General features: G+C 37.3%; 2 protein-coding genes across 4 annotated transcripts in view; both read left to right on the forward strand.

Moving 5' to 3' along the window:
• Window positions 1–5,181, forward strand: part of LOC306884758 (cAMP and cAMP-inhibited cGMP 3',5'-cyclic phosphodiesterase 10A-like) — a 95,217-nt gene extending 90,036 nt beyond the window's left edge. The window contains exon 22 of one of the 2 annotated variants that reach the window (XM_079440943.1): window positions 1,528–3,675. In XM_079440943.1, the coding sequence (XP_079297069.1) occupies window positions 1,528–1,648 (121 nt within the window). In that variant the 3' untranslated portion in view covers window positions 1,649–3,675. Of the gene's footprint in view, window positions 1–1,527 lie in introns of both variants that reach the window. The other variant, XM_079440942.1, reaches the window with a different exon arrangement.
• A 3,869-nt stretch (window positions 5,182–9,050) lies between these two features.
• Window positions 9,051–22,295, forward strand: LOC306884594 (group XIIB secretory phospholipase A2-like protein). 2 transcript variants are annotated; one of them, XM_079440587.1, is made up of 4 exons: window positions 9,051–9,485; window positions 11,141–11,229; window positions 20,615–20,780; window positions 21,033–22,295. In XM_079440587.1, the coding sequence occupies exons 1-4, from the start codon at window positions 9,137–9,139 to the stop codon at window positions 21,149–21,151; spliced, it is 723 nt and encodes a 240-aa protein (XP_079296713.1). In that variant the 5' UTR covers window positions 9,051–9,136; the 3' UTR covers window positions 21,152–22,295. The 2 variants fall into 2 exon arrangements, with proteins under 2 accessions (XP_079296713.1, XP_079296714.1); XM_079440588.1 differs by having other exon boundaries at window positions 9,052–9,485; window positions 11,141–11,217.
• The last annotated feature ends 88 nt before the right edge of the window (window positions 22,296–22,383 follow it).

The raw sequence follows: 22,383 nt of genomic DNA on the forward strand, positions 1-22,383 counted from the left end.
AAAATGAAATATTGAAAAATACTAATTTCATTATCAGTTAGTTGTATCCATTATTAAATAATAATAATAATAATAATAATGAATTAAAGTATGAGAATTATGTAGTGACCAAGGAAAAAAGTTAAACAAACCAAAGTCTTTTATTTCAGCAACACTTCTTGTTTTTGTTTTTTGGTAACACTTTATTTTTAAGGTGTCCTATTTACACAAGTTACATGTACTTACTATTATAATAACAATTACTTATCCATAATTACATGCAAGTAACCCTAAGACAAAACCTAATCCTGATGCTAACCATATACACTGTAAAAAAAAAAAAAGAAGCAGATTGTATTTAAAATATTATATAAAAAACTTATTTTTTAGGAAAAACAGTTGAGAAGACTCAAAAATCTGATGAAACTGGTTGCCTTAAACTTTTACAGTGTAGTAAATACATTATTATTATATATTACTCAGTACTTAAATGTATAATTACAATGTAACAAGGACACCTTCAAATAAAGTAACATTTTTTCTTCTTTTCATTTTCTTTTTTAATTAAAAAAAATCTATTTTTGTGAGGAAATTCATATACAGTTCCACTTTATATTTTATCTCAAAATGATGATTTTAAGCATAAATGCATTTGTAAGATTTTAAAAGAAATAAAATCCTTCAAGTTTGCCTACATTTTTAACATGATTTACATTCAATATTTAAAATTTTGTAATAAATTCAAAATGTTTAACACAGCAACTGTTACCATTAATCAAATCGCCAATAACCATATACTTCATAACCAAACAGAGCACAACTGAGAAATGCCATTACTGCATTACAATACAATAATTCTGACTAAAAAATTGTAATAGCCATATATATATTTAAAATCGTACACTACTTTTTAAAAGTTTGGAGCTGGTAAGATTTTCTTTTTTTTTAAGAAGTCTCTTGCCTCACCTCATATGCATTTATTTAAAGGTGTCATTGATACAGTATTTTATTTTAAATTGTTCTCTGATATCTATATAGCAGGTATGTAGCTTAGGTAAAGGCAAAAAAATCTCCAGAAATGATTTTGCATGTCCATTTACAACCCTTGGATTGGCTTATTTGGCAGGGTCATGAATAATAATGAGCTCTGCTCTGATTGGCTGTTTCACAGTGCTGCTCAATTTTGAGCTCTGCTCTGATTGGCTGTTTCACAGTACGGCTCATCAGCAAGAAGGAACCATAAGGAGGAAAATGTATATTTAAATACTTTTTCTCGCAGTTATATCGTCGGGTAATTATACTGTATATAAAACGTGGGCATCAGGGAGCCGCTATTAATACGCGAGGCATTGAAACTGCTTTTGAACGATCCATCGATCGCGTTATAGTTTCACTTTCAAGAAACGCGTAAAAATGTGTGAAAGCAAAACTTCTCACTTTAGTCACTTAATTTGTGGATTTTTTTTGTAATTGTTTTGCCACATTTAAGCTATAGACCAGCTGTTGTGTTTTTGCTGTGATAATGTGAAGAGCTCTCTGTGTTTGCAGGGAAAACCTGACCCAATGGGAACGAATCGTGCAAGGAGAGGACACATCTGCATGGGCTTCCACTGAAGAGGCCGAACTGAGCGAGACTTCAGACAGTGGACCAGTAAAAGTGGACAACTGAATCCGTGACGCCTGTCCCACAGCACCACCTAGAGACACTGGACTTCCTGTGGACAGTTCCACTTCCTGCAGAGACAGGAGGAAGCGCAGAGGGCAGGCGGGGAAGGATACATTCAGAAAAATAAAACATAATGTTACCTCAGTGGGTGACGGAGGCGTAGACTCTCATGACATCAGGGCTCCCTCGTTGATGACTGGGACTCAAGTCCACTTCAGCAGAACGGCCGTCATCACTGGCAGTACTTTTCCTTAGGAGGTTACTTCTGCATCTTTTTATTTTTTTCAGTTTCTTTCGTGGTCTTACATTTGAAGAGGCCTTAAATACCAACCCGAGTTACGATCTGGTTGGGTGACTCGTAACTAAATGATGGTTCGTCTAGTTTAAAATGGTACTTTTTATCCTGCTGTGTTCAAAATACGCAAAGCCTACTTGAGTGGATTTATTTTTTAAGACAGACAGAAATAATGTTTTGTTGCATTTGAGGTGCATGATGATAAACCCATCGCTCTGGTGGTCTGATGGGTGTTTATATAATATTTTGAGCAAAAATGTTTTGCAGTACTTGAATGAAGAAATACAGCCTATTCTGAGTGGAGTTGAAAACAAAAATCCCCTAAAGCGCATCCTTCCAAAGCAAAGAGCTTTTGTGATGGCATAAGTTTCACTCTGAACTTTACTGGAGTCACACACAAGTCACGGTGTTCCTCGCTGAGATCTCCAGCATCTTCCAACCTGATATGAAGTTTAACCCGTCGAAGCTCATAGCGCTGTTGACATTTAAAATAAGGAATCAAATGTTTCTGTTGCTATTGTCCCATAAAATCATACTGTAAACTTTAAAAACTCAAAATCTTCTTCCTAGAGTTTATTTAAACTAAACTTTAAAAAGGTTTTTGACATCAGACCACCTGTACTTAGACGTTAACTACAGCACACCTATTGGATGTTAAAAAACAGAAGTCTTATAGAAACACCAACAAAAAAAACGGTTGTGAAATACTAAATTATGACTTTTATTAAAGACTGAAAGACAGGAATGATGACTAAACAGACAGCAGTTATATTTTGTCATCAGTTTTTGCATGAGCGAGTTAGGTTACCCAAAATCTGTTCAAAAGAGAAAATGTACACAATGAGTTGATTGCTTGATTATGCAAACATTTAATATGGAACTGTTTCTGATTCTGAAACTATTTGTGACCCTGGACCACAAAACCAGTCTTAAGTGTCAGTTTTTTGAAATTGAGATTTATGCATCATTTGAAAGCTGAATAAATAAGCTTTCCGTTGATGTATGGGACAATATTTGGCCGAGATACAACTATTTGAAAATCTGGAATCTGAGGGTGCAAAAAAAAAATCAAAATATTGAGAAAACCGCCTTTAAAGTTGTCCAAATGAAGTTCTTAGCAATGCATATTACTAATCAAAAATGAAGTTTGTATATATTTACGGTAAAAAATGTACAAAATATCTTCATATCTACCAGATTTTTACTTAATATCCTAATGATTTTTGGCATAAAAGCAAAATCAATACTTTTGACCCACACAATGTATTTTTGGCTATTGCTACAAATATATCTGTGCTACTTATGACTGGTTTTGTGCTCCAGGGTCCCATTTGAATTATTTTCCTCAAACAATCATTGTTTTAAAATTATTATTTAAGGTACTACACACCCACCAAATCTGTAAATTGATACAAAATAAGTAAATTAATAATTAAAAAAAGATAAATGACTGAACATTTAGGGAAATAAAAAGACAAATACTAATACTACATGAATCTGGGACGTATATAAACATCTTATTTAAAAAAATACACATAATTACTTCAGTTGTTTAAGTTACTTAAAGGGATAGTTCACCAAAAAAAAAAAAAAAAAAAAAAAAAGTCTAGTGTTGATGCTGTATGACTTTTCTTTTTTAGAACACAAAAGGAGAAATAATAATAATAATAATAATAACATTCCTGCTCATGCTAATCCATATAATGGCAGTGAATAGCGATCAGCTTCAAACATTAAAGAAAAAGATGACCGAATGATTCCATGCGACTCGTGTTGCATTTTCCATGTGTGTGCAACTGAAATTGTAATTATTTTAGCAAATTTCTGACTTTGCCTGTTGGTTTAATTAAGGAGTAAATAACGACTAAATCTCATTTCTGGGTGACCTATCCCTTTAAAATGACTGAACAATCCTATTATAATAACTGGTGCATCCACCATAAAACCAGACAAACTGTTCCTCGTTTCTAATATGTCTATGAGAATCCTGCATGTTTGGTTTCTTTAAAAGGAATTGGATATAAATCCAACAGCACTTAAAAATATCTAATAATTACAACAGAAAGATAAACACACTACGTCCCCTTTTCCAAATCGAAATAATCCTTGAGAAGTTCATACCGTGGATTACATTTTTGAACTCGCTCCCAAATCAGCATGATTCACAGTCTTCAAAGATGATTGTTTTTGTGTAATTCAAACATTTCTTTACACAAAATCAGCAGAGGAATAATGCAATGTCACACTTCTTCATCACTTTATGCTCCAGTTTCTGTGGGACGTTCTGTAACGTTTGTGTGAGCGAAGAACAGTAACCAGTGAGACGGTGTTTTGTGAATCTGGCACTGACAGCTGCACTTTCTGGAGAGTTAGGTTTATGTCTTCTACATAATAAGTTGTCAAATGCAGGCTAAGGTGAATTTCAAGTTGCCACCCAACAGAAGTGTTTGCCATCAGTGTAATGCCTTCGTTTCAAATGGCTGAACTCAGTTTTTTTCTTCTTTGTATCTGTAAGAGGTACCTGCAGACAGTGATGGGGCTCTGACTGACTGATGGCCTTCTGTAAATACTGCAGGACTGATGAGTGAATGTAATCAATACTGTCACAAACTGCTTCAAGATGCCTGTTAGTTTTTAAGTGTACCAAAGGTGTACACCATCGGATATGTGTTAAACATGGCTTCCAATGGGTGTGTCGGCATGCAACGTGTGCACTGTGTGTAGAGAGACCGAGTTAGGAGATGTAAGCTACATTCTAATGGTGCTATCTTAGGCAGTCATGCACTTTCTGATCCCGTGTGTGTGTGTGTGTGCGTGTGCGTGTGTGTGTGTGTGTGTGCTCTGGAGTAATGCTACCAACCCCATCTACTACGGAGTCAGAGTTGAGAGGATCTATTCAGCACCGCTCACCTCAGTCACCAAGATCATCCACAACCAGTTGTCTTTCCCCTCATATATGCACTATGTTTAGAGACTATTATTATTGTTATTAATATTATTGCTCCTATTATATTATTATTGCCACAGTTATTATTACCATTGTTATTTTGTTAATTAGTGTTCAATTTTAAATTAACTTATATTTTTATACAAAGTTTAGCATTTTTGTTTTGTACAGAACAAATAGTACATTATGGAATAACGCGAATGGTCATTTAGAGAAACTGCATACTGTTGCCCGAGATAAATGTCTCGACTCTAAATGTATGAGCAGTAATTACTTTTATTAAATATTTCTGACAAATACAAATTGTGTAATATTCATTCTGTGAAATTTGATTTATTTTTTTACATGGAAAGATTTACAGCGATCTTTGCAACGGATATTCATATTTGACATGAAATGGAAACAGCGTTTATATTAACATGCAATTATATTAACTAATAACATTAATAGCTGTAAACAAAAATATATATGAATACACAAACATTAGCCTGTTGTTCAGAATTTTTTTCTGTGACTTTTAAGCAGCGGGTGGCATTGTGTTTTCACACAGGTATCCTAGCAGTGTAACCACAAATAAAGCTTTTACCTGAACATGATCCACAAGTGTCCAAATAGCTCATCTTAGTTTTGAACATTTGTGACCGTGGAGCACAAAAGCAGTCTTAAGTCTCTGGGGTATATTTGTAGCAATAGCCAAAAATACATTGTTTGGGTCAAAATTATAGATTTTTCTTTTATGCCAAAAATCATTAGGATATTAAATAAAGATCATGTTCCATGAAGATATTTTGTAAATGTCCTACTGTAAATATATCAAAACGTAATTTTTGATAGTAATATGCATTGCTAAGAACTTAATTTGGACAACTTTAAAGGCGATTTTCTCAATATTTAGATTTTTTTGCACCCTCAGATTACAGATTTTCAAATAGTTGTATCTCATCCAAATATTGTCCTATCCTAACCAACCATACATCAATGGAAAGCTTATTTATTCAGCTTTCAGATGTTGTATAAATCTCAATTTTGAAAAATTGACTGGTTTTGTGGTCCAGGGTCACATATATATATCTAGAATGAATAGGCTACAGGTAAAGTCAGACATTTCAGCTTAGTCATTAAAATCAACATTAAGTTTATAACTATTTGGAATGACACAAAGGGGTTTCTTTACATCAAGGTGCGTGTCATACCACATGTGAACAGTAAGGGTGGGAAACATGGTAAGTGACAAAGCCATGTACAATTAAATAAACAAATGAATTAATAAAAGATCATTTTAAGAGTACAGTTATGAGCAGTCAGTTTTGTGACTGTTGTTCTGGAATGGGACACAAGTGTGAATCAGATTTTCCTAAAGGGGAGGGTCAGAAATGCTTGCTTAAAGACACGATTTGGAATCCAGCTGGGAGATAAAATACTGATCATTGCTGCAGTGCTGAAGTTGTGCTGAGTCCATTCTGAATCTTTTGCGTCTAGCGCTATCTATTGGCAAAAAACTATAAATCCTCATTTTAGCTTTGAAGAGCTTTGTCATAAACATAAGCATTGTGCAAGCTCTCCTTTCATAGTAACCGTTCAGAGAAGTTATGTGATCCGAATAAACCGATTCATTGAAAAGAGCAAACTGCTCTTTAATGTAAATGATGTAATATCAAATAAAATAAATAAAATTATTTATTGCATTTACGTACATACACATACACACACACACATTATCATAAAATAATGCTGCATTATGCCAAACATTTTGCCTTGAGGCACTTCACTGAATTTGTACTTAGAAAAAAAAAGATCTAAATGTGTCCGGTGACTACTTTTTGGCAATCATGTTAGTATTTATTTGTGTTCCTTGCTGTAAAACATGCTGTATCTTTTATAAAAAACAGAATATAGTTATGTCCCTCAGACTCAACTCAGCCCCGTCACAAATCATTCTACACTCATAATCATTTAGAATCCTACTAGCCTATATGTGACAATTCATGTCTCTAGTAGTGCATAAGACGGTAGTAGTGTCATACTTTTTTTTATAGGTGTATAGTCAGGGAGGGTCCTGTCAAGCTTAACAACTAAACTATCACATAAAACTAAGATGGAAATTGATTTTCTTTAAATGATTATTAATTTTATTATTTTTTAATCCATATGTATATGCAGTGTGCTTATTTTATTCCTGACATATATGCACCGTAAAAAAAAAAAAAGTTGAGCAAACTTAAAAATTTAAGGCAACAAGCTTCAGCAGATTTTTGAGTTTTCTCAACTTAGTTTTGTAGGAGATTTTTCAGTTCTCTCAACTTTTTTTTTATATAAACTTAAAATAATAAGTTGAGATAACTCCAAAATTTAGTTAAGCTTAAATGTTTAAGTTCTCTCAACTTTAGCACTATAAAAATAAAAAATAAAAAAAAAAGTTGAGCAAACTTAGAAAGTTAAAGGCAACCAGCTTCAGCACATTTTTGAGTTTTCTCAACTTGTTTTAAGTACAACAAAAAGTTGAGAAAAATCTGCTGAAGCTTGTTGCCTTAAATTTTTGTATAATGCCTAATGATATTTTTAGAAAATGATATTTTTAGAAAATTCCAAGTTGAATCACCAAATCCCAGGAATTAACCATATATTTTTGGATAGCCATAGGCTGCTTTCTAATGGCACTTCATGAAATGTGCTGTTGCACTGAGGTACCGCCTGAATGCTGGAGCTGAAGCAGATTTAGGTGTTTGTGTGATCTATTTTCCTGCCTTTGACATTATTTGTATATTCTGTAAAGTGCTGTCCATTAAAAGCTAAGCATAAATCAGACCTGATTATAATTTTTAAGCATTCATGTGTATACATATTTTTTTCCAATTATCTTTTGTTTTCTATGAATATTAATTTATGAATTCACTGCAAGGCCTATGATGTAAATAGAATTCTTCTTTTCATTAAAACATTTCAAAAGGTAGCCTATGAGTTATTTACATCTGGAATTTTCACGCTAGGCTATATTTGGATATGTCAGTGCAGTATCATTAAATATATTTGAGGTGAAATATGAACATTGATATACATGACACGCATTATTACAGGATGTAGAAATGACAGAGTTCATATCAAAATGCTGTTTGATGTCAGGGCATGCAGTAGGCTTCATATTTAATTAATTAATTTATTTATTTTAAAACCTGATATGTGCGTGCTAAGGTTTAAAAGTCTTAAGTGACCTCTATATAACTTTATAGTGAAATTTATAGGACTATTCTAGAAATAAATGTACACTAATGTAGATGTTAAAAGCTGATAACTAAACAAAAGGACGCCCCCATCTGTATTAACCAGAACATGTACACTGAGCAGGTTTGAAATTATTGCAGTCCATATGATAAGAAAGTGTGTGAACAATTGCACATCAGCAGCAGACACACCTCTTTAACAACTATACAGCATGAGGGATTCATGTTGGCTTTGTCAATCAAATATTAATAATGTACAAACTTGATGTTCTAAAGATAAATCATCAAATCCTTGCAACCTCACATAGTTTTCAAAGAGAATCCATTAAACTCTGCCCGAAACTTTAATGTGCTATGCTATTTCTGACTAAACTATAACTAATATTTCTAACCCAAAAATATCAAAATTAATTTATAATTCAGAAATTAAAAGGATGTTTCACATAAAAGCGATTCAGATATCTGTACTCTGTATTTCATTTTTAAATATATTAATGCTATGATTATAATCAAAGAAAATAAACCTCATGTTATTGACCCATAAATCTTATCAAAACTTTGCAATCCAGTATTACTTCATACATGCAATCACTATGGCTCATGCAAATTTCAATAAACCAGAAAGCTGAGCATGACATAGGCCTTTGAGATTACCAACAGTCTGTCGGTGGAAATAATAGTTGAAATGCGATAGCTCTAGGTGAAATTATTGTATGTGAGAGGAGACCCTCTTCTAGGCAAAGTGTGAACTGCAGGTAATCAAAGCAAAAAGTTGATTACAAAAGGGGAGTGTGACCATGATTCACTGAGAGAGCAAGCCTCAAGAGAGAGATTGGACCTTACCTTTAACCTTAGCACCAATCAATGCCTTGCTGTCTGCTTGATCTAATCGCAGTCCAAAGTCCCCTCCACGAGGCACTATCAACAGAGTCTGTTTGTGCTGCTCACTCTTTTCTTTCTAAGCCCTTTGGCTTTATCGGTGTCCCCTTCTTCTTGGACCCTACAGACCTCATAGGACCCGGGGCCACATCATGTTTCCACGTGCGCTGCCGCTGCTGCTATGTATCTCCACAGGCTTGGCTGCCACGCTTATCCAGGCCTCTGATGATGCAGCTGCGGTGGATTCTCCAGCTGACGGCTCTGTTTTACCTGAAGCTCAGGCTGGTGAAACCACAAATGACATCTTGATGGCAGATTTCCCTCCCCCTGTTGAGGGAAAACCTGCAGAAACCCAGAGCTCCACACAAGAATCTGAAGATGATTCAGACTGGGGCTTAGGGTCTATCAGAGGGGGTTTCGAGGCAGTGAATGGCTATTTTGACTCTATACTGGAGCTGATGGGGGGTCGAGATGGTGTATGTCAGTACCGCTGTAGATATGGTAAGTGAAATAGTACTTGTATTTTAGTCTTCTTAGTGGAATAGTCTTTGTATTTCATTCTTTGCTCAGTGTGCATTCTAAACGCTTCTCAGATCACTGTCACACTATATGCTTTGGGCAAAGACCTTTCTTTCTCCTGTAGAAGGCAAAAGGATTTGAGTCTATACAAAAAAAGTTCAGAAGAATGTTGACTGTTTGTGTGCGTTTCATATGCTTATGCCTGAGCATTTAGGAAGTACTTTATTTTACTGATTTAATTCTACAATGACAGACTTGCATGTTTTGCTTAACTGTTAATTGAATACAAATTAATGGAACTTATTTTATACCTACAGAAATTGATTTAATTAGTTTAAATTTGTTGAGTAAGTTCAAGTTAATGTTTTTAATGTTTAATGTTACTTAAGGAGGGCAGTGAATGCAGTTTATTCAGTCAGTAGTCTTCATACACAATAAAAGTGGTTAATATAGGCCTATGTACAGTTTTAGCAAAATAATTGCATAATAAACTTAATGCGGGTTCAAAAGTCCTACTGAACATCTGGTTGCAGGGCTTTGACTAAATGCCAAAGCTAAGATAACAAAGTAGTTGTAGTGTCTAACCTTATAATGCAACCATAATTTAAGACAATTTAAAACATGTTCCATGGACAGTGTCACCTTCTCTTGAAATGATAAAGACCATGCTCTGAATACCAAATGTTTGATACTGTTTCACCATGCAGGCTATAGGAAGAAAATCTCATTTACTCACAATACTCATAATACTTCTTGGATAAGTGACACGAATATATGATTTCTCCGTTATTAAATAGGCAATTTAAACTGTCACAAAGATATTAATGAATTAATTAATTAAATAGTATTTCACATTTACTGGGTTGCACTTTATTTTACAGTACGTGAACATACATGTACTTACAGTGCACTTATAATGTACCTACCTGCATACCTAACTACATGGGGTATAGGTTCAGGGTTAGTACCGAGTTATTAACTAGTTATTGTAATTACTATAATAAGTACATAGCATGTACATGAGTAACATGACTGTAAAATAAAGTGCTGCCGATATTGGGGTTACCTGGGGCTCTGTTTTAGGACCTCTGCTGTTTTAATTCCATATTTTAAATTTAGGTAAATTTATAAGGAATTTTGTGAAGTTTTTAATAGCTATGCAAGTGAAATGCAAGTTCGGGAAGATCATAATTCCATAATAGATACTTCTCAGCAGATGTCCCAAAGTATAATAATACTGAATAAGAATGAACTAACTGTAGTGGGTAAATGCATTCAGAGAAAAAAAAAAAATGGCTTCTTCAGAATCTGTAGAACAAAAACCTGTGTATTGCTTGTTTAGATTCTGCTTTTTGCATTGTCCCTTATTTTATTTTAGGTTATCAAAGTTGAATACTGTAACTGAAGAAACAGCATGAAGCCATATTTGTCCAGGAAAATATTCATGAAAAATAATGTTTTTGGTGCATTATAAGTAGATCGGCTTTTGTGTAACTGCTTTTGATTTTTTTCCACATTTGAAAAGCTCTCAAAGCTATTGTTATATAAAATGTATTCTAATAAAGGTCAATAACAACTGTATGTTAACCTCTTATTAAAGATATGATATATTATAATGTATAATTTCTGTTTTTCAGGTAAAGCTCCTCAGCCTCGTGCTGGATACCAAATGCCGGAGCCTGATGGTTGTAGCACCTCACTGCTTGGCTTCCAGGTACCCAACAGTGTATGTGTCTCTTTATTTCTACTAACATTAGTGGCCAGTCTGCCTCCTTGAATCTTTGAAACTGTATGTTCTGTCACCATGCATGATCTGTGTGAATCTGGCCAATGAAGTGCACACTGGCCAATGAATCAAAGTTGTACTGTTAATAAAAGATCCATCCAAATCAACCGATTAATATTTTATGTTAGTCAGGAGAAACATTTGATAATTATTTTATACCTTTCGGGTCCGATACTTGATAACACAAAGACAGCCCTGCTTGTTAAAAGAAGAAATTAACTGACAAATGACACTGTTCAGTGACATAATATGAAACACTCACCTTGGAAGAAGCTGGTAGATATCTCACTTCCAGGTTCGTATAGCATCAAATATAAAAAAAGGTTTGAAGTTTGAAGGGGTTTTTTTAAGGCACTTCGTAGTAAGTAAACTATACTCGTCATATATATATATATATACTATATACTTTTCTTACACATTTATGCTTCTGTTTTCTCAAGTAATGTTATAGTATAATAAAATTTTAAGTAAACCCCTAACTGTGACAAACTGAGATTGTTTGATTTACATCCAACTCAAAATCCCTCTTCCTTTCTAAGTGAGTGGTTTTTGGCCATATAGTTGCAATGTGGACCAGACCTCATGGCATTAAGTTAAAAGTCTGGCTCTGCATGACTGGTATTGTACAGGCCAGCACAATTTCAGATATGCTGCTCCTAAATTCAGAGACTAGCACAGACTCTAAAGAGATGGTGAACATCCGACAGGTTCCGGACAGTTAAGTTAGGCATCCAGCCAAAGCGCTGATAGGACTGCTGTCAGGAAAGAGGAAAGCAAATGTGCCAATTACTTTCTCACAAAGACTCATGGACAGCGCTCTGTGTAATTTCTGGATCTTGAATAAATTCTAACTTTGAGGTTTAAGGTGTTCATTCAGAAATCACTTATGCAGGCGGTATATCTGAATCCTCCTCTATGGGCGACAAATGTAATTGTCTCATGTTTCAACATTACAAATTACGATGCGACTCTAACCACCATCACTGCATCTCTTAAATAACCACGGTTATGACTAAAGCAGGAGACTTCAACTTTTTCACCAGAGATGGATACCTTTATTTGATCTTGTTTAAAATTTAGGGATACATTTAAAGTTCGGCATATTATAGTGTGGGTATTACCATAACATAATTACATACTTTGCATACATTGCAAAGCGATTTTATAATTATACATAATTATTGGTAACACTTTAGATTAAGGAACACATATTCACTATTAACTAAGAGTTCCCTTTCGATATTCCACTCGTACTACATCGTAAAACGCTTGTATGGGAAAATCTGCCTTTTTCCTCTTCAACTGAAGCCTTTTCAATCACGCAGTGAAACTGCACGTCCATTGGTTCGTGCAGTGCTATAAAATCTAACCGATGGCTCGGCGCAGGCGCTGAACGAGCCTATGGCTATCCTATGGCTATGCAGCCCGCCATAGCCCGCCAAAATGGGCGGGGCCTCTGGCTATATAAGCTTCGCCGCCGCATCTCAGATTTCTTCTCTTGAGTGACGAAGATTCTTCCTCACTGACTCTTCGCTGACGCCGAGATTCGCCGTTGAAATGCCTCAGCAGCCGGATTGGATCTCTTTGCAGTGCGCAGCTCGCAGTTTCTGGTCTATCCCCTGCCGCCATCTGGCGACTATCTAAAAGAGCAAATACTAAAAGAGCCTAAAAGAGCGTTGTTTTAAATGCTGCGCCTTCATTGTAAGATGTGAACTCTGAGTGTGTGTCATGCTTGGGGAAATCCCACGCTGATGCTGCGCTCAGGGGGACTGACTGCTCTAATTGGGAGAGTTTCAGTCTCGCCTCTCTGCGCTTGTGGATAGCTTTCTTTTCAGAAAGTGGCTCCGCCCTTCGCGCCCTCCCATTCTCTTCCTCCCAGGGACCTGCGAGGAAGAAACAGTGGGGCAGAGGATTCGAGCGAGCTCATGACGGCTCAGTGCCCGCGTGCCTTGCCGTCACCGCAGAGAGAGGATTTGCTGGTCGTCTTCACTCAACCTGATCAGCATCCCTCTGCGGCTGCGAGCGATATAATCTCGTTCGGTGGGAGTGACGACGAAATGGATGACAGCCTTTCTCTGGCGGCTTCAGACGCGGAGGAGTTATTGGGCTCGGTGACTGACCCCGCCCTCTTGCCGCTGTCCTCTTCACGCAGCGCCAGACCCAGAACGGACGAGGAGCTCATCCGTGTGTTGGCGAAGTCTGTCAGTGAGCTCGGGCTCGAGTGGTCTCCGCCTGAGGAGCCATCTCGCAGCAGGCTGGACGAGTGGTTTCTCCCGAGGCGCCAGCAAGCCCCCCGCCAACTCTCATCCCCCTTCTTTCCTGAAGTTCACGACGAGCTCACTAAATCGTGCCGTGCCCCCTACTCGTCTCGCATCCCACCTTCTGCTTCCTCACCCTCATCTCCGTTGACGGCGCTGAAGAGAAGCGATAAGAGCACCTGCCCCCTCTAGATGAGTCCGTGGCCGCGCATTTCTGCCCACCCACGGCTATCGGATGGAAGGCAAGGGCGAACCATCCATCCAAGCCGTGCAGAGCCATGTCTGCACTCGCTGGACACGCCTACTCAGTGGTTGGACAAGCGGCTTCAGCGCTGCACTCTATGGCTGTGCTCTAGGTCCTCCAGGCCAAGATGCTCGCCAGCGAGGAGGTCAGTCTCGATGCGGCTCCACTCAGGGATTTGAGGAGCGTGACAGACCTGGCCCTGCGTGCCACCAAAGCGGGTGGTGGACGGGTGGTGATGGCGCACCCTTGGACGGGTGGTGATGGCGCAGTGGATAAGACACATGCCTTTGGTGTGAGAGACCCGGGTTCGAATCCACTGTGAGACACCAATGTGTCCCTGAGCAAGACACTCAACCCCTAGTTTCTCCAGAGGCGTGCGACCTCTGACATATATAGCAGTTGTAAGTCGCTTTGGATAAAAGCGTCAGCTAAATGAATAAATGTAAATGTAAAGCCACCGCCCAGGTCATCGGGCAGTCGATGTCCAGCCTGGTAGTGTTGGAATGCCACCTTTGACTCACGTTGACGGAGATGAAAGAGGCAAATAAAATTCCCTTCCTCAACGCTCCGGTCTCAGCAAATAGCTTGTTCGGGCCAGCTGTGGAGGGCTTTGTGGAGCAGTTTACGGAGGCTCAGAAGTCGTGTAAAGGAACGTCACAGTTCTTCTGCTGCTTCTAGTCGCCCCAAGCCTGCGCCAACTCAGCAGCCTGACAAGCCAACGCTGGCCACTCCCGAAACCCGACCTCCTAGGATCAGCAGGATAGAGGGCATTTCCACTTGGCAAGATGCTACCCCTTCCCAAAGCGCCTAGAGCTCCCAAGATCGCCTTGGATCCGACGCCTCAGAAGTCCTCCTCATCATCCAGGCAGAAAGAGGAGGGGCCCGAGTCTCGCTACCGCCGAACCACCCAGTAAACAGCCTCTAATGTGCCTCTTGTCACCCCGCTCAGCGCTGTGTACAGAGGGAAGTGTGTTATTGATTCCCCACGGGCCCACTCTAGCGCCCGGGCGTCCGACCGCTGTGATAGCGGACAAAATAAAACATACATTTTCAAAAAGAGAGCAAATATCTGCCTACCATAGGCATCCTGCCATTATGCAGCCAGTCTTTAGAGTCTATTCAACCTCTTGCTACGTGGGCCGAGGTCTGGCAGGCCATCCCCGGTGTGTCAGAGTGGGCAATGGCTACGATAAGACGAGGTTATTCTCTCCAATTTGTTCGAAGACCACCACGCTTCCACGGTGTGGCAGCCACCACAGTGCGCAGCGAGGACGTTCAAGTCCTACGCGCAGAGGTGATGAATCTGCTGGTAAAGGGAGCCATAGAAATGGTTCTTCCAGCCCAGAGTGAGTCAGGCTTTTACAGCTGCTACTTCCTCGTCCCCAAAAAAAAGATGGTGGCCTGCGACCTATTCTAGATCTCAGACTCCTGAATCACGCCCTGGTAAAAAGATCGTTCAGGATGATCACATTGAAATCCTCTCGCAAATATGGACTGGTTCATGTCACTGGATCTGAAAGACGCATACTTTCACATTCAGGTAGCCCCCATCACAGATGATTCTTGAGATTCACATTCGAAGGGGTGGCATATCAATACAAGGTCCTCCCGTTTGGGCTGCTCCTGGCTCCCCGCACTTTTACGCGATGCATGGATATCGTTCTCTCCCCTCTGCGACAGATGGGAATCCGCATCCTCAACTACCTCGACGACTATCTCATTCTGGTCCAGTCAGAGGCAGTTTCAACATCGCACAAGACCCTCCGCCTCAGCTACTTAGATTGGGGCTCAGGGTTAACTTTGCCAAGAGCATACTGTCACCTAGCCAACGAGTGTCGTTCCTGGGGACAGTTATCAACTCAGTGCAGATGACAGCAACTGTCTCAGCAGAACGAGCCATGACTATTCAGCGCCACGCGGCCTCCTTCAAGAAAGGGACCGTCTACCCGCTCAAGGCTTTCCAGAAAATGCTGGGCCTTATGTAGTGTTGTCACGATGCTGGAATTTCTAACTTCGATACGATACCTTGAAAAATATCGATATTCGATACCATTTTCGATACCACGGAGAAAAAAACTGCCACAATATTAAGGGGGTAATTTTTTTAATTTAAAGATAAATGTAACAAGTCAAGAACATGCGGTATATTTTACATGAACAAAAACAAAAAAGTTTGTTGATTTATTTATTAATCTTTTATTAATCTTAGTTAAATGTTAATTGAAACTAACGTTTACAAATACATGTACTAATTAAAATCCAAAGTTCTATTTGTTGATATTCTCATTTGCTTCATAACCAAAATATTTCCAGATATAGGGCCCTATGAAATCCGTTTTATTTTTCCCCAAATTCAGTTTTATTTTTTTCTACATTAAATTTTTTTCCGTTTGAATTTTTCTGGACTCTTTTTTTTTTTTAATGGTCAAATTAAATGCTATTAATCTAAAAGCATGTCTAATTAGTTAAAATCATGAGAATTATACAATTTAACATTAATTTATTAAAAGTGTAATAAAAATGACACGTTTAGGGCCGTATGAAATGTTTTATTTTTTTCTCACCTTATGTTTTATTGTTACCAAATTCTGTGTTTTAGCATGTCTATTAGGCTATTTGAATGCATACAAACTATTTTTATTTATTCTTACAGTAGCCTTATGAAATATGTTTTCCCCCTCAGAAATTCTGTGTTGTGTAAATTTTACTGGATATCAGATGAAGGAATTTTAATACAATTAATATTTAATATTTTAATACAATTTTAATTAATTTATATTTGAATTAATGAAAATTAAACATTTACATTTTTGACAAATGAAGGGGATTTACTATTAAAATTAAAATATTTTGTGATTATTTCTTTAAAAAAAATAACAGTAGTAGTAAGTAGTAGTATTATGTACATTCTACTAAATAATAGTAATATAGCCTATTTCTGGCACACGGTCCTTAATAGGCTAAGTTAACCCGAACTTTTATTTTGACGGGTTGCCGTGAATACCTCTAAAGTTCTGTGTGTGTATGATATGACGCTAGTTTTACTCAAATTAAATGGTAAAATGCTCGTAAAGTGCCTTTCAGATCAGTTCTGGAGATATTGTTGATGTATTTATGTCCTCATTGAGACGGCAGACGCTGAAATCACCGCAAACGCCACATTAGTAAACACAACCGCACGTGCAGCACATTCACACAGAGACGCGCAGAACATGCAGGATTCATATTTAAATCCACTTTTGCAGCTTAATATTTACAGATACTAGTCCATATCGCGATTTGATTTAAGTGCAATGACCTACTTTTGATTAATTCATCCAAACTTTGACAAATTCTGTGACATTCCGCGTTAAACTGTAAATTCCGTTTTTATGACTGGATTCCGTGCGCGTTCTCTGCATCGCGGAGATCATAGATCCCTACAGATAGCGCTCCTGCGGTGTTCTTTAACAACCAGAGCAGTCATCTTTCTATTCACTTCACTTTTGCTATTTAACCAGAGCGAAGGAGACAAGTGCGGTCACGTGTGGTGCTTGTCCACGCGCCTGTGGAGAGAAGTGAAAGTGACAGCTCGGCTAGTATCGGTGTATCGATACTTCGGGAAATTAATATTGGTACCGTTCAGATATTTCAGTATCGATATTTATCGAAATATCGATATTTTTGACAACACTAGCCTTATGGCAGCAGCATCGCCAGTAATTCAGTTGGGTCTGCTTCATGCTGCCCATCCAGTTCTGGCTGAAGCAGAGGGTTCCATCTGCGGCTTGGCGTCACGGTCGCCATCGCATAATGGTGACTCAGGCCTGTGTATCAGCCCTGACCCGTTGGAGGGACCCCCTCTGGCTGAAGCAAGGTGTGATCTTAGTCACGGAGCACAGAAAGAAGGTTGTCACGACCGATCACTGCCAACAGTACTCTTTACTTGATAGGCATGGTGTATTCCAGAAAGTAGCAATCGACAATAAAGCGCGACAATAAGCACAACTCTGCCTCTTTTATGTTAGTTTTTATGAACAATAATAGCCATTATAAAAGTATAAGTACAAAGTATAAGAGGCTTATATAAGAGGAAACAAAGTCAAAAGCAAACAATTCACAGTCAAACGTTTACCACAAAGTCAGCGCTGCAAGTTACTATGGTAAAGTTCAAAATAAATAAAGTTAAACTTAGTGCTTAGTCAAAATTATATGACCAGGAACAAATAATAGATTCATGAGACCACGAATGCCTGTTAAATATGCACGAAACGAATTGATTCTCATTTAATCACTACAGAGACATCAGTGCCAGCGGCAAATGTCGTCAGGACTAGCCGAGCGTAAGGCTGCTCGAGGCAGATACATGAGCACAGAGCACCCGGTGATCGCCTGGAGCTTCGAAATTGGCATAGTAAATTTTCAAATAGGTGCTATATCTTTATAAATAAACAGCAGATTTGAGTGTTAAACAACTACATTTTCCCCTGAAAAACTACATTTCATGACAGAATAACAGTAATATTTTGAAAATGACACAGGTTTCTGGGCAATGACGTTTCAAAAGTCCACAAGAACAGACAAGAACACATATTGAGAAACAGTTATTGTCTGTGTGAAAATATAAAAGTATAAAATACACTTTTTTTGTGTATGTGTGTTTGCGCACTCTAATGTAATATAAGCAGAACACAGCAGAGTGGAACGAGTGAAGGAGAAGCTTTATCCCCTTGTATCACGCAAAAGTGACGATTCTAGTAAACCAATCAACGTTCTGCAGTGAGTTTAGCTCCACCCTTTTGGTACCCTTTGCTGTGCTAGGTACCCCAACGAAAGGGTACCAAAAAAGTGGTACAGTATGGTTCGCTATTTTGGTACCATTCACAACTTCTGACAATGGAAACGGACATAATTCCGCTCAGTGGAAACTAGCCATAAACTTCCAATTTCCTGCTTATTAATACTTAGTAAGGGAGTTGTTAAGTTTCCGTATTGGGTCAGATTAAGGGATCTGAAATATGGGCATGCAGAATAAGGCATTAATATGTCTTAAAAAAAAAAAAACAGGTAATATGCATGCTAATAAGCAACTAGTTAATAGTGAGAATTGGACCTTAAAATAAACTGTTACTGATTTGGTCCCACTTTATATTAGGTGGCCTTAACTACTGTGTACTTACATTTAAATTAATCATTTGGTATAATGCACTTATTGTGTACATATATGTTTTTACAACGTACTAATATATTTTGTTTAATACCTATGTAATTACATCTGTAAATAATGTCTGTAATTGCAATTACAATTACATTGATGATCCATCCCTTACGCCTTAACCCACCCTTAAACCGACCCATACCACCAAACCTGCCCCTAACCTTACCCGTATCGCACCTCAGTAGCAGCAAAAGTGTTTCCCAATACAGTATGAACACAATAAGTAGGGGAGACTGGGGAGTGTTGTAACACGGGGTCAGTTGTAACATGGTTAGTTTGACAAGTCAGAAAAGAGCTGTGGTCATGTCATCAATATCATACACTCCATTCACATTTTTAATGTTACAGAAGAAGTGGCATGTGAATGTGAGCAACATTATAGTTTTTTTTAACCAAAAAAATTATTTTCAGGAAAGAAACCAATATTTTTCAATAAGATAATTTTTTGCCTAGCTTTGCCTTCTGCTGTAGATACAATCTTTTGACTTACATAAGTTAAAGTAGCTGTTTCTCAGTTTACTTTGATACTTTGCATTCATGCTAACTTAAACCCCACATGCTAAAACAGTTAGCTATGTTATGGCTGCTTGGGGTGGGGATAGTTGTAACAGTTCATTTAAAATGTTACAACCAACTCTTAATGATTACAATGAGTCCAGTTATCCAATCACATCCTTTATTGAGGCAAAGTCATGTGAGGTTTTATTGCACATCAAGGGATTTATGAAAAATGTGTTTCCATCATAGTTTATGCGCATAACTGTTTTATTGGACAAAAACACTATCCACCTCAAATGAGCACATACGTTTTTTGTGCACATTTTTAGAATTTCTGCGCATCTTGACATTTCTATCCAGCATTCCAAAATTCACATAAAAATAGGTAGATGGCAACACAGCTAGTGACTGAACCTTTTTGTGAAAGGAACACAGTACACACACACACTCACAAACACACACAACTGTTTTTGTGCTAAATTTTAAAGGAATACAATATAATGTTTTTGTCACTTTAAATGGTTCACTTTATTCAAAACTGATTATTTTTTGTTCTTCAATAAAGTTTTTACATAAATTGGAAGTGTGGGTCTTATTTCAGCAAATTACTTCACAGTTACATCTGTCCCCAGCCTGTGTTACAACTCACCCCAGTAGTGGGGTAGGTTGTAACAACGGAACTCTTTGTATTTGACATTAACTCACATAATCTGTGATTATGCAGTACACGTCCAAGTGAATTTTATTTGTAGTAGACAAATGTGGCTACGATATATCAAAGTTTGAGAGATCTAGCACAAACAACTGATGCTCAAACAAAAAGTGTTACTACCATCCCCGGTCTCCCCTACATTGTACTTATTTTTTGATGCAAGTACATAGTAGTTAAGGCCACCTAATATAAAGTGTGACCACCATTATTGATATACAGATTCACATACATTTAATTTCCTTAATTCATATTAAGGTGAGTGGGACATTGAAAGGATGCAGTCACATAGGTTCTTGCATTTTTTGTGACTAACAAGTTCTTTGTGTGTCTGAACTGTATGTGGTTGTTTGTGTTTTAACAGTGAAGTGCGAAAGAGCTTTAAAGCTGCAGTTGTGTAATTTGCTGTTTCTCCACAGTTTGATGTTGGTGTCCCAGCCATGACCAAATGTTGTAATCAGCTAGACTTTTGCTATGACACCTGTGGCTCTAACAAGTACCGCTGTGACACCAAATTCCGCTGGTGCCTCCATAGCATCTGTTCTGACCTGAAGAAGAGTCTGGGCCTCATAGCTAAAGTTGAAGGTGTGAAATACACACACACACACACACACAATGGGTTTCCATGTTTTATAGGGACATTCCACAGACTTAATGTGTTTTATATATATGTAATGTATATACAGTACATAATGTTTTTTGTATATATCTGTGTTCAGATCCATTATCTGTTATGGCTAACCCAGCTGAAAATATTTTTGACATTATATGGATTGTCATTTGCAATAGTACTTATGCACACCAGACAAAACCCCTCATATCCCTTCTCTCCCACAGCTTGTGAGACCTTTGCGGACACCATGTATAACACCGTGTGGACTTTGGGCTGCAGGCCCTTCATGAACAGCCAGAGGGCAGCCTGCTATTGTGAAGGAGAAGAGAGGGATGAACTGTGAAGACCAAGAACACACCACCTTCAACACATATAAACACTTTACAAGTTTAAACTACTCCACACTAGGGATCAGTATTAGGATGAATCTCATTAAGACACCCTGGTCACATTACACCACAAAAATGAAAAGAACAATTAGGTAGATTTGCTGCAATGCACAACAGTGGTGGTTGTTATTGGATTCTCATTAGTTTTATTTATCATTATTATTATTAGTAGTAGTAATAGTATTAATTGTAATTGTTATCAGCATACATTAAATGCTGTATATGACATACTAGTGCAATGCATAAATACTATTAATTTACATTTACTAATTTAAATAATATATTTATTTTATTTGCATTGCAGCAAAAGAGTTTTTTTTCCATAATCGAAATAAACATTTTGCTAATCTTCCTAAAAATGTCACAAAGCAAACAAACATTCAAACAAACAAATATTTTGGTCCTAAAAACTGACATATTTTATATTTTCTAACTATTACCTTCACATTTTCTTGACAAGTTTTGTGAAATTCACCCCTCTATCCCTCAAACTGGTGGATTAGTTTTAGTTCAGCAGTAACTACAAAAGATTATGTTGTACGTGTGAAAGTGTCTATCCCACAAATGTGCGATGCAGTGCGCGATTGTGTGTAGGTTTGTTGTATGGGAAGACAATATCCATAAAATATATAGTTTGTGACAACATACTGTATGTCCAATTTGAAAAACAATATTAATTTGCTTACATTATAAAAAACAAATACAAAATTCCTACAATATCTGACAGTATGTTAGTATAGAGCTACTATTTAATTTATTATTAAGGAACTTTGTTCCAAACTAAAGTTGTATTGTTTAGAAATAATCAAAATATTGATTGTTGAACCTCCAAACGGTAGTCATATTTATGCAAATAATGTTTGATTGTCTGAATATCATGTTCTGAAAACTCAAATGTTCACCTAAGCCTAGTAGTTTTATTTGGTTTTTGTTTTAAATGTAACTAAACGCAGAATGAGTGTTAAACAGTAACAAACATGAATGCGTATTGCACTGAGAGAGACAATATGACTACAGACTGTGACAAAAATCATTTTATTGGCTGTAAAAATCATTCTATTTTCCCAAGTAAATCAGTGCTGAACTTATATGCCAATTAGCATTCAAAACTGTAAAATGCCACTCAGTTTCTTGTTCTAAGCTTTATTGAAATGCCTAGGCTTATACTGTTAATAGCACACAATAC

The sequence above is a fragment of the Barbus barbus genome, assembly GCF_936440315.1.
Source record: "Barbus barbus genome assembly, chromosome: 18".
Classification (NCBI taxonomy): domain Eukaryota; kingdom Metazoa; phylum Chordata; class Actinopteri; order Cypriniformes; family Cyprinidae; genus Barbus; species Barbus barbus.